Source organism: Berghia stephanieae, chromosome 5, assembly GCF_034508935.2.
Source record: "Berghia stephanieae isolate SIO BIC M18660-M18661 chromosome 5, UCSD_Bste_1.3, whole genome shotgun sequence".
Lineage (NCBI taxonomy): Eukaryota > Metazoa > Mollusca > Gastropoda > Nudibranchia > Aeolidiidae > Berghia > Berghia stephanieae.
This window is the reverse complement of record NC_088364.1, coordinates 52630538-52643037: the sequence shown is the minus strand read 5'-3', so window position 1 is coordinate 52643037 and position 12500 is coordinate 52630538. Positions and strand designations below refer to the sequence as shown.

Sequence of the window (12500 nt, the reverse complement as noted above, 5' to 3'; positions counted from 1 at the left end):
AGTTCACGCTATAGAAACTGGGATAAACTCCTCCGGCTCCATGGACTTTAAGAAGGTAGGAATACTTTCTTTCTGTCCTTTAAATGTTCTACCGGCCTCTGCCTTTTGAACAGCACTGGCAGTCAGCCTTGAATGCGATCATACTATCAAGTTAACCAACTTGGTTCAAGATTCATCTAGACAGGTTTAGTATCGGGTTAAATAAATATATACCACCCACAATTCTCTCTATTTTCTGATGTTATCAGATCTGGATTTCTCTTTTACCTTAACAAAATAAGCAACGTGCCGTGTGTTGAGACTTTTCCCCCACATTGTTAAGTCTCCTGACCTGAAGCCTCAGTTGGTAGAGCAATCAATCCACACACTATCGAAATTGGTTTAAATCCGTGTTATTTCTGATCATTTGTTTTGTTGCTTTGACTCTTTTTTCTTTTTTTTTTTTTGTTTATCATTTTATTTTTGTTTATATTTTATTTGTTGTTTTCTTTAAAAACTTTTTGCAGGTTTTTTCTTTTTTTTTTTTTCTTTTTTTTTTGTGGGGGGGGGGGGGGGGGGGGGGTTGGGAGGGTTGTTTTTCTCTTCTTTTTTTCACTGGCCAAATTGATCCAACGGGTAATTATATGGCTGGATCTTAGAAGGGATTTTACGAAAAACAAGTTTTGATAGTATTTAGTATATATTTAGTCTTTACTTTGGCAGCATTTTCGCTTTTCTAAAGCCGATTCAACACCTATACCAAGGGCCTTGCTTACAGTCCCCAAAAAAATGCTTTTTAAAAACGTTCATTTTTTTTTTTTTTTTAATGTTTGTTGTCTTTATTAAAAATGGAGCCATCAGCCCTTAAAGTCAAAAAGAATTATCCAAAAAAAAATAAGGTATGACACATGGATCCAGTTGAATAAAGTATTGGTCACTGGCCGTCCTCGAAGGGTGTCACGGTCTTAATCATTGCATGTTTGATGTGTGGCAAATAAGCTATGACAACTACAAGAATCTAAAGCTTCATTGAACTATACAGTACAGTGTTTCATTAATTTTCTCGGCCGGCTAATAATATTTCTATTTCGCATTGTGCTAGTCGTTTTAAGGCGTATTATTTAAAGCAGCACTTCTCCTTGAATGAGTTCATGGACGTTCCGGCTGCTTTGCTTAATTAGTGTCATGTTTTCAAACCCTACAAATTATCAATTTTGTAAAAAGTCGACTGAAGTCATATAATATTATGTAAGTATTGCATGTATATCTATGCCAAAAATTATATGTTTGAATTGTTAATAATATTGTGTTTGTGTCTTTGTGATGTAACATTACGAATTTAGAATCACAACATGAATTCAGTAATAAAGTCCGCTGATTTAACTATCAATATACACTTCGATGGAAGAGCGTAATGAAAATTAATGCAGCTTCCTTCGTCCATATAACAGGGATTGGGGAGTTGGGTCTGTTAGATCTGGTGAAAAGTACTTTGAGATTGATTTAGCGACCTATTCATACTGTAAACAACCAATAGTTACAGACTGTTTACTGCTAAAGACACCGGGATAAACAACGGTTCCGTAAGCCCTCATGCTCTGAAGGACTAAAAATATATCATTTTTAATTGAGCTTTTATTTAGCGCAATATCCACTGTCGTGCTCAAAGCGCTTTACACGTAGTGCCTGGTCAACAGCAACACTTAACATGTAGGACGGGATATGACGCCTGTTGGGCAATATTACATTTTTTTCGGACAGAGACAACGTTGTTAACGGTCAGATGCTCATGTTACACCTGAGTACGGTGAGAAATATGAGTAAAGAGCCTTTTTCAAGGACTCAACTATGCGCCGAGCGAGGACCTTCCTATCCGAAAGCGAGTGAAATACCACTAGACCACATAGCCGCCCGACTACCTACAATTAAACAATTCATCTCTACAATCTCCTTTGTGTTAGTCTGTAATGGATAATTTAAAGGACTCGATTTCTTTAGATTCACCTTGATAGATTTAAGATTAGAGGATGAAAGACACTGCTGGCACAACCATCCACCTTGATGATTGATGTTATCAGATTGTGCTTTCTCTTACCACTCCACCCACACTTAGTCTTATCAGGGCGGTGCCAACTGGGGTTTAACTACTGTGACCTTTCATCTTTGATTGTTGATTCCAAGTGCTTCTGACTGCTCTAACAATTAAACGATGTCTTCTAGAATTTTATGGGAACATGATAATTTTGTTATTGAATTGGTATAAGCCCTTCTTACATACCCGTTGGGGTGTTTATTTGTTTGTAAGGATGGATGGATGGCGAGATGGATGGTTTAATCGATGAATGAAGGAACGAACATAAATATTATGTCACTACGTAAATATTGTGTGTGTGTGTGTGTGTGAGTGAGAGAGAGAGTGTGTGTATGTGTGTGTGTGTGTGTGCGTTGTATGAGTGTGTGTGTAAAATCAAATGCTTTAGCTCAGCAAATCGTTTTGTTTTTTGTTTGTTTGTCTATATCTTGTTTGATTTTCTTTTTGGTTTTGGTCTTTGTTGTTTGCTATTGTTGTTGTTGTTTTGTTGTGTTTTTTTTTTGTTTTTTTGGTTGTTGTTTTTCTTTTTTTTTTTTTTTTTTTTTTTGCCTTTTAATTTAAAAAAAAAGGTTTCGGTGTACCTGGAGACAGTATGATCTATTTATGCCTCCATTTAATAACGGGGTCTTATGTCTAAACCATATAAAAAGTTTGGTCCGTGCTATATTTATATATTATTGAAGCCCATAATATGGGGGAAATGAGATAAATGTAATACGCCACATTAATCGGGTATTATGTCGAGGTGAACCAGGCAAAACTTAATTTATACTTAGTTACCATGCGTCATTACGAGGGAAGTGACGTTACGATTGTTGAAGCGTATTGATGTTATAAAGATAATCCAAATTGTACTTACTTTGTTAATAGATAGAGGCAAAGCTCCTCCCCCCGCCAGTCGAAACCCCCAGGGAGCCCCGCCCAGCAGCGTCACGGTCATCCGCTTTGTTGTCACCATTTTGGGGTCTCAGTAAACGTCTGTTTACTCCAACTATCTGGGGCGAGGGAAACGTGTTGACAATTGGATTTTATCTTAGTTCTCCTAATTTCGGTTGAGTTCAATTTGATAATGACGTCTTGGTTGACACATCACTTCCTTCCTTTTGTTTTGAGAGAATTTGGAAGATAATTTTTGTCTGTTGTGTCTTAAGCAGTCTTGGGTCATGCACTTCCCTGGGGGTTATAAATTCTTGAAGCTGATAAAGTTCTGAAATGCAATAAAACAAATATATTAATGACAACAACGTATAGACTATTGTCTATATTACATCTTGCGTAGAAGGGGGAATTGCCCAATCAATTGAGAAAGTTTTCTTCTCAAAAGCTGAGTCTTGGAAACCATCTAACAGAAGAAATAATATCATCATGAAAATATCGGTAGTTTTTCGAGTTTCAAGTTTTAGTCAAATGTATTGGCTGCCATAAACCGATCGTAATTGTGTCGTCAACAAAAAGACTGAAAAAATGTTTGTGTTTGTAGATAATAAGTTTTTTAAACATAACGCTAAAGTTGAATTCTATGGGTCCTTAACACACATCTCTACATACAGAACGTGTCTCCAAAAAATCTGATTGCAATCAATTCATTGGTTTGAGATCCTATTTACACAACGTGATTTCAATGTTATAATGCATCCAGTTTTATGCTATTAGATAACTCATCTACGCCAATAAAGAGCTGTTGACAATGGTACAAGATAGTGCCGCGCTGAAGACCGGTCTAGACCGCGGTCCGACGGTCTTTTAGCTGTGAACCGAAGACCGGTCCCAGAGGGGAAGATCGGCGGCGGTCCTCACTTCTTATCACCTTTCAACTAGTGCGGGGCGGTCCTTGCAAGGACCACGGTCCTACGGTCTCGCGCCATAGCCTACTACTTCCCCAGCGATTCGTTGCTTCGGTTGCCTATCTTCCACCAATCACCACCCATCCCACTTAATTAATCGCACCCACCCCCCTTTGCCATACACTAAACGACACAGACGACCATACAGGCAGACGACCACCAACCTCCACTCCGCAAACCGCCCTTTCGTGTGTGAGATGGGGGGAACAGGAGGCGCACGCCTTGGACGATTCCATTATACGGGGTAAATTTCAAAATTTACTACACCATAATGATCGCAATGACAATGATCTATGGTGAAGGCATGACCCCTCTTCTCTAATGGGTTATTGTTTGAAATGTATGTGACTACAAAAGATGTGTGTGTTTGTGTGTGTGTGTGTGTGTGTGTGTGTGTGTGTGTCGAACCTAGCAAGTAGAAAATCCGATTTTTTGTTTTCTTTTGTCCATCTCTTGTCACCACTCCTTTCTATCGCAGTGTTGTCATTTAAAATAATACAATAATATTAAAATTTCGTTTGGTGTTTTTACTAATCAAATAATATGAGTTTCATTAGTTTCTTCCTTCCAAAAAACCCAGTTATAACGTCTGAATTTTAAAAAAGTCCAATAGAATATTTGGGGACCCCGATAGCTCAGTTGATAGAGCACTCTCTTTATACGCAAAGGGCCAGAGATCGATCCCGGGTGCAGTCGATTTTTTTCTGAATCCCTGTCTACTCAGCAATGAATGGGTAGCTGAGTTTGTTAGATCTGGCGAAAAGTCACCATCGACCCCTCTTATCACCTCATCCACCCCCTCTTATTATAACTTCACGTCTCTCTCTTACTCTTCAATGCTCGCTGCCCTCTAACGTGTGTGTGTGGGGGGGGGGGGGGGGGGGGGGGTAGGAGTTGCGTGTGTGTATCAACGCCACGAACAACTCGATCAACGCCTTGGGCGATGCCATTATCTCCGTTAATGGGGATAAATTTCAAATTTTATTAAATTATCGAAGTAACAATGAAGTACGGTGAGCAAATAAAGAAGGCATCACCCCTCTTCTCTAATTAGGTTACAATTTGAAATGAGTGTGACTACTCCGTGTGTTTTACTCCTGTAGGCCACGGTTTTCATCGTGTAGCGGTTTTTAACGGTTCAAGAATGAACGGACCGGTCTAGGACCGGTCCTTGCGGTCTTCATTTCCCAAGGACCGTAGGACCGTGGTCCTTAAGCTTGCCAAGGACCGCCCCGCACTAATACAAGATAAGTTTCAATTAGCAAGTGATCGAGAACAGATTTTGGAATGTAGTGCAAGGTTAAAATCCTCCGCTCCGCTATCTTTGGTTCGTTCGTTCATCTGTTTGTTTGTCTGGGTTTGTTTTTTTTTTTTTTTGTTTTTTTGGTCCAATTGTGAAGCCAATTGCTCATCACAATACCATAATATGTAAGCAGACAAAGATTTCCATTTTTCTTTGGACTGATTCTGCCGTCATAGTTAGATACAATTTTTGTTTTATTTTATTTCGGACATCGTTGTCACGTCTCTCATCTTTTTGTGCTTATAACACATCAACAGTTATAAACTGGGTATATATAAATAATGACATGACTAATTAATTTGCAGTATGACCCAATTTTTTAGAGATTTCTAAAATCCCAAGATTTCGAGATTATTGGCATAATGGGGGCCATACAGTTCAAAATATTATCTATATTATATTTCCTTCTAGAAGTATCTAAGTGACAGTCTTTTAAAGACAGAAATAAACAACGTTTTTCAATTTCATTTTAACCTTTATTTACAAACAAACTTGGGTAAAACAAATTGACTTACACTAAAGAATCGAACCTGTACCGAAATGTACATGTGGCTTTTGTACTATCAAAATTATTTTAAACTATAGCTTGGACACAACGTGATCTTACCTGAGTTAACATTAACTCACACATTGAGATACAGGCATATAAATCCACAGAATTCAGTTTCTAGTATAACAGAATTATAACTCATGTGATAATCAATCTTGCATAACCTAAAACCATGGAAACTGAGAATTATGGCAGTTGATTTTCGTGATATAAAAATATGTTAACGTGAGCACTTTCTTTTTCTATATTATCGCTTGTCTGAATTTGCCATTTATTTTCCTTTACGTTCCTTCGTGTCTTTTTTTTCCATCACGAAAGAGCATTACATCAATAACTAGAACAAAAGGTGAGGCTGGTTCGTCTTCAGCTCTTAGGTCAAATCCCCCCGTATTTTCACCGCCTCTCAAAACAAAAACATGTTTCGTTCGTTTCGCTGATGCTCGGTCTACGTAAGAATAGCTCTTAAAAGTTTTGCCTCAGTTAAAATATATTTGTGACTAACCGTGTCATCCTGGTATTATGCCGGAATGAATTAGATGATTTCAAGTCTAAATCTTTATAATTATAAAATTTTAATTTCTTGACATCTTAGAAATAAAATTCATTCTCTTCAATGAAGGGATTTACCGTAATTTAAATGGCCTGAGTTGAGCCAAAAATTCAATTTCAAGCATTAAAGTTCAATTTGACATAATACCGTTTTGAGGTGATTGGTCACATTTTGAGGATGCTGTTTGGACTTGACTGGATTTATCATTTTAAAAAAACAAGCAGGGCTTGTGTTTGTGGAATCGGGGAAATGAGGTCATCAAAGTAACTCAAATTATTACAAATTGTGAGACACGGTTAGGTTTAGAGCCCAACTTCGGATAGGCTATTTTTGTTTATTTTAGCTTCATCAGCACGTGGTCACAGTGCACGGCAATTTCATTAACAAAGAGCGGGTCGCGCCCAACCTTGTCTTTACATGTCGCGACCAACGTTGCCACTACATGTTTTTGGATGAATCTGTTGGCCATAAAATTATCGTCGGAGGGATCAAAATTATTATGTTTCCCCCTGTGAAGAATAATAATATGCTATTGGTAAACAGATCAACGTGCTAAACAAGATACAGTCAAACATATCTGTCACTGCATTTCTGATTTCAGTGTGATCAAGATGCAAACAATAAATGTTGTAGGCTGATATTGAGACGAAGCTAGTCAAGAAAGAAAGCTAATCCTAGTTTGTTTGTATTTGTAGCGTTGATCAAGACTTACCGATCGCTTACCACTAGTTGAACAGGACACTGACTTGTTTTGTCGCTATGTTGCGCTAGTGTTAGTCAAACCTCCCAGAAGAAATTGTCGAGGCGCCCTACATGGAAGCTTTCAAAAACGTCTTATCCTTCTACCTAATGTATACTACAGATTAGCATTAATCGTCAACATGATGATTCTGGCTGTCTTAACCAGAAGAAGAAGAAGAAGAAGAAGAAGAAGAAGAAGAAGAAGAAGAAGAAGAAGAAGAAGAAGAAGAAGAAGTTTAATAAAAGAAATAGCGAAACAATCACTGCCCAGGTCGACTAAGGAGACTAAGTTAGTGAGTAATGATAATGTTTATAAATCTATTTGTATTAATTCTAGCACTTTGAAATAAAAAGGCGTTGATACAAGCACGTAATGATTTGTAAAAGGTAACGATAGTAGACACATCTATATCATGTCATCTCAATGACTTTCCATTCCAGCTCCCGAATAAATTTACATTTCTCGTATTGATACTGTGGGGAAAGCTATAATTAGTTATGATTAAATTTGAGTGGAATTTAAGTTTTAGCATATATGAATCAGTGTTCATGTGATTAATGTTAAAACTATGGTATAAAACGCCGTGTTCATATATGCAGATCTGACATCCGAACACAAGTATGGGCCTAGTTTAACATTGTAGTAACGGGCAATATTTTGCGTCATTATATTTTGCGATTTCCATTATAACATGAGCCCATAATGAATTGGGTTATCATGCTCTCCAAATAGAAATATGTGCACGTGGTTTTATAAACAATGAATCGCAGCAAGGAGATTATAATGAATGCAACAATGTCTAGCCTAAATAACACAACATTATTTCTGGTAGCTTTGATTATCAAGAGAAATTACTACACATGTGTAATAAAGTGAATAAAGCTGTCCTCTGGTTAATAGTGGCTCCACATGCCTCTTAAATCCCTCCTTTTTTATTTTGGTATCCTCAAATACCAAATTTAAGATATTCTTATACCTATTCAAAAATGGCACTCGCGATGTAAGGCAGGGGTCATTAAAAAAAAAACCAAAAAAAATAAAAGATTAAATTCTCTTATCAAATAATTAGATTATTCAGTGTTGACTTGATTTTCCTTTCTGATAACAGCCAAATATAGCACTAGATGTGCTTTATCAGAAAATATATTTTCTTCAGATGGAATGCGTATGATACTTATTTCAATTATTTGATATTGGAATATAGTAAGTACTTATAATGAAAGGGAACACAAGTAAATTAAATTATGTTATTAAAAACAATTAATCATAACAATATCTAATGTTAATTTGTCCTAACCTTGACGTTATTTGTATTCATCTTATACAACTAACCAACGGACAGCGTTCTATTTGGCACATGTATACCCTCTATATTGTCACCGATTTCAGACAAATTATACACCAAAGTTGTTACTAACCTGAAAACCGCCCAAGGCATGGAAATGTTTAGTTTTTAAAGAAAAAGGAAGACAAAGATTTTGTCCGAGAGTACGAAATAATGAAATCACGAATCCATGATACAAAAGTAGGTATGCAGAACGAAAGGGTAGTGACATTATATCTAAGAAATAACGAACTTGCATACAATAACAAAATATACCATCTTATTATGCCATTAACAAAAGCAATAACCGCATCTAGATAATGCAAAATGACGTCAAACGGAAATGTGTGCCAAGATGTCTCTGACTGCCAACCAGTGGAAAACATGCTCTAAGTCGTTTGGGTAAAGTGAAAAGTTGGGGAGAAATATAAATAAGGCGCTTGAGTAGTGTGAAAAATTGGGGAGAAATATGAAAATATGAAAATAATAGTGCGTACTCAGAATAAAATAAGAGGATAAAAACCGCCACAAATAAAGTACGCTCCCGATATTTCAATTCCACTTTAAATATTTTAGTTAAAAGGCAAGAAAAAAAACCAAGATTAGTTATTTGAAGAACCATAATTGTGTGAACGAGAATATTTGTGAAGAATAAGAATAGTTATATGAAGAATAATAGTTGTGTGAACGAGAATATTTAATTTGTGAAAACAAGAATAATTGTATGAACGAGAACATGAAGAATAAGAATAGTTCTATGAACAAGAATAGTTGTGTGAACGAGATAGTTGTGAAAACAAGAATGGTTGTATGAACGAGAATCTTTTTATGAACGAGAATATTTGTGTGAACGAGAAATATATTTGTGGAAACAAGAATAGAAATATAAACAAGAATATTTGTGTGAAATAGATTATTTGTGAAAACAAGAACAGTTGTGAAAATAAGAATAGTTGTCTGGATAATAATAGAGGTGTGAACAAGAATACTTATATAAACAAGAATAGTGTTGAAAACAAGATTAGACGGAAAGACAAGAATCAGAATATATCTGAACAAAATATTGTTTCAAACTATAAAGAATATATCTCCTGAAAATCAATATTTTTCATTTGTCGCGGTTTTAAGACGTTTGGTTCCCTAAATGTAAAATGCTATGGTTCTCGGGTAGCCCATTCCAAACACTAATCAAAGCTGCTGGGTGTAAGAACTGTTGTACAATTTATTTTTCACAAACTGAAGAAACATTCTGAAATTTACAAAAATGATGTTGGAACTAATATCCAAAGTAATGAATAAATCTTAGATATTTCATTGGTGTTCCTTGTTCAAAGGCGACCGTATGTCTTGTTAAGTGACATTAGATAAAGAAGACAAACGATTTAGATTTAGAGTTGAATTAATGAGTTATGCTAATTTTCTTTCTCCCACCATAGACGTTGATAATAGCGTTTTTCTAAAATCTTATTTTGTTTTAAATCGCAGTAAATATCTTTATTGTAGGATTGTCAAATTAAGGACCTGATATATCTTTTTCGGGTGCTATTCAATTACAATATTCTAAATTGGGTTAACAATGAACAATTAGATTCTTTGTAATGAGCCATATTAAGTGTTTGTCTTGTGTTAACATTAAATGAATAAATAAACAGTTCCATTTAGGGTCGTGTTTTTCCCTAAATATCCATGGCACCTGACATATCATGTGTGTGTAATCTTTCTTCTGCGCATTCCTGAACATCGTGATAATCTATAATATTTTGTGTGCAATAGAATTATATTGCAGAAAATTAAAATTATAATATTTTTTTGATGTTATTGTTTTTGTTTTGCTATTTGTTTGTTTGTTTTGTTTGTTTGTTTGTTTTTTGTTTTTGTTATTTGGTTGTTTTTTGTTTTGTTTTGTTTTTTTGGGTGTGTTTTTTTTATTTTTTTTTTTTTTGGGGGGGGGGGGTTTGGGGTGTTTGTTTTGTTGTTATTGTTGTTTGTATGTTTTTTTTGTATAAAGACAGCCCTCTACCATATTATTGAGATTATTCTTTTTAAAAGTTACAATGCTTTTGTTGCATTTCCACAATATGTCTACCCCAAGCAATTTTTATACAAGCACCGACAAGGCCTCAAGGTTTCACATGTGCTCGCAAAATAATTGGACTTGACAAAAAAAAGTAGTCATTTAGAGCCATAAAACTCATGGAGCTAGAGTTTATCCCCATTTATATTGCGTTAACAATAGGACGTTAGTCAATCGCCAAGTACTTTCCGAGAGATTTGACCGATCCAGTTACCCCATTCCTGCTGGGCGGACAGAGGAGTCAGAAAAAATGTCGACAGGCATTGATGCCGGTCCCTTTGCATGTAGGCGAGTGCTCTACCAACTGGGCTTTTGAGACTCAAATTGTTCAAAGCTAACAACAAAAGTACAACGTAAAAAAAGAAAACCCAACAAAAAATGACATTCTAATCTGATAAATCCTTATTCACCGGGACGCCTTTTCCAAAAGACAAGATTAATTGTAACTATAGAGTATTTATAAAAGTATCTTTACCGTGTTTATCAAATTATCTTTACCGTGTTAGTTTATGTCTCTTCACGTATAAGGAAACTATCTTAGACTTTTACATTCGACAGTGTTAGGTTGAATGATGCAATGAAAGATAAAATAAATGTAGAAACATCATAAGCAAAATATTGTAAAATTCTACGGTATAGGTGTATTAGAGGGTAAATTCCTATCTCCTTGATCCCCCCCCCCCCCCCCCACTCCGTTCACTGACGAGATTTTTAAAAACTCTATTTACTTACAATAACAGTTGTAACAGACTATCGCCATGTATCAATTCGTATCTTAAATGGCTGAGGCTCTTTACTCACATTATCTCACCGTAATCTGGTGTAAAACGAGTGCCTGGCCGTTGACAGCGTTGTCTCTATTGAAAAAATTGTAATATATCCTAACGGGGCCCATGTCTCGTCCTACCATACCAATTACTGTTTCCTCAAGATAAAAATTAATATTTTTGTCATGAGTTGGAAAATCCAACGAAAGAAATCTTCAAAAGCATTTTTTGGTTTCAAAACATGGATTTGCACATCTCTAGTCAGTTCTAGCACTCAGACGACGAAAAGATCTAGACTGCCAGACACTAAAAAAAAACACTTTTTTAATTATAAAAAAGTCGTCTCAGGTTTGACATTATGGAGGTCGTCTTTAACACTCGATATTGAACTTTAAAAGTATCTAGCCACGACTCGTATACAAATAGACATTTTGCAGTGTGCCGCAGTACTACCGAAATACTAACGAAAGAGTGAAAATGGAGAGGCTTCGTATGGAAACAAAACAGACATTCAAAACAAAAATTCATACTGCAACCACCATTGAGTACAGACAATACAAGTTATTTTGCATTTTACTTTATTTTATTCATTTTCCATGTTTATTTGTGTAATATTGTGCTGACGAAGGGTTTGTACCCGAAACGTCCATTGTTTGTTTTGTTCCCATACGAAGCCTCTCCATTGTCACTCATTCGTTAGTATTTTCACGATCACCGGCTTCAGGCAGCCCCTAACGTTTTCTACTTTTTCCGCAGTAGTACCGTACTCTGGATAAAAAAAACATTTAAAAATTATGTCCAGTAAACTCGTCCTTAACATATCGATCGATGGAAATAGCGCTCGTTTTGTCCAAAAAAAAACCCCCCAAAAAACTCATAGGTCTTAGCCTGGAGTTGTTGAAGAAAAGACAAGGGTAATTTTAATCCAGCGATATTTTTAGGACGAGTTTTCTGGCAGAAATTCTTTTAATCTGTTTTGTTTTGTTTTGTTTTTCAGAGAACGACAAAGTAGAAATTAACATCCTCAGCAATGAGTCGTGGGTTACATAGTGCAAGTTATGGATAAGTCATTATATAATTCAATTCTATAACATTCAATTCTAAACGCACACGGAATTCACCATTTTATCTCAGAATTATGACAGCAATAGAAATTCATTGCATGGGATTTCAAATCTTATCTTAACTAAAAATGCAATATTATTTTTGCCCTTTTTATGGGAGAAGGAGGAAGGGGAGGGGGAGTGAAAATCCAGACATCATCTACAAGTTAAA

The 12500-nt window shown here is 35.8% G+C and overlaps 1 protein-coding gene across 3 annotated transcripts in view; it reads right to left on the bottom strand.

Moving 5' to 3' along the window:
- LOC144973176 (uncharacterized) overlaps positions 1–12500 on the bottom strand; it is a 70641-nt gene that overhangs the window by 48118 nt on the left and 10023 nt on the right. Inside the window, exons 1-2 of one of the 3 annotated variants that reach the window (XM_078915301.1) lie at positions 8479–8619; positions 2931–3278 (exon numbers count right to left, since the gene is read on the bottom strand). In XM_078915301.1, the coding sequence (XP_078771427.1) occupies positions 2931–3029 (99 nt within the window). In that variant the 5' untranslated portion in view covers positions 3030–3278; positions 8479–8619. Of the gene's footprint in view, positions 1–2930; positions 3279–5825; positions 6077–8478; positions 8620–12500 lie in introns of those variants that run through there. The other 2 variants (XM_078915302.1, XM_078915300.1) reach the window with 2 other exon arrangements.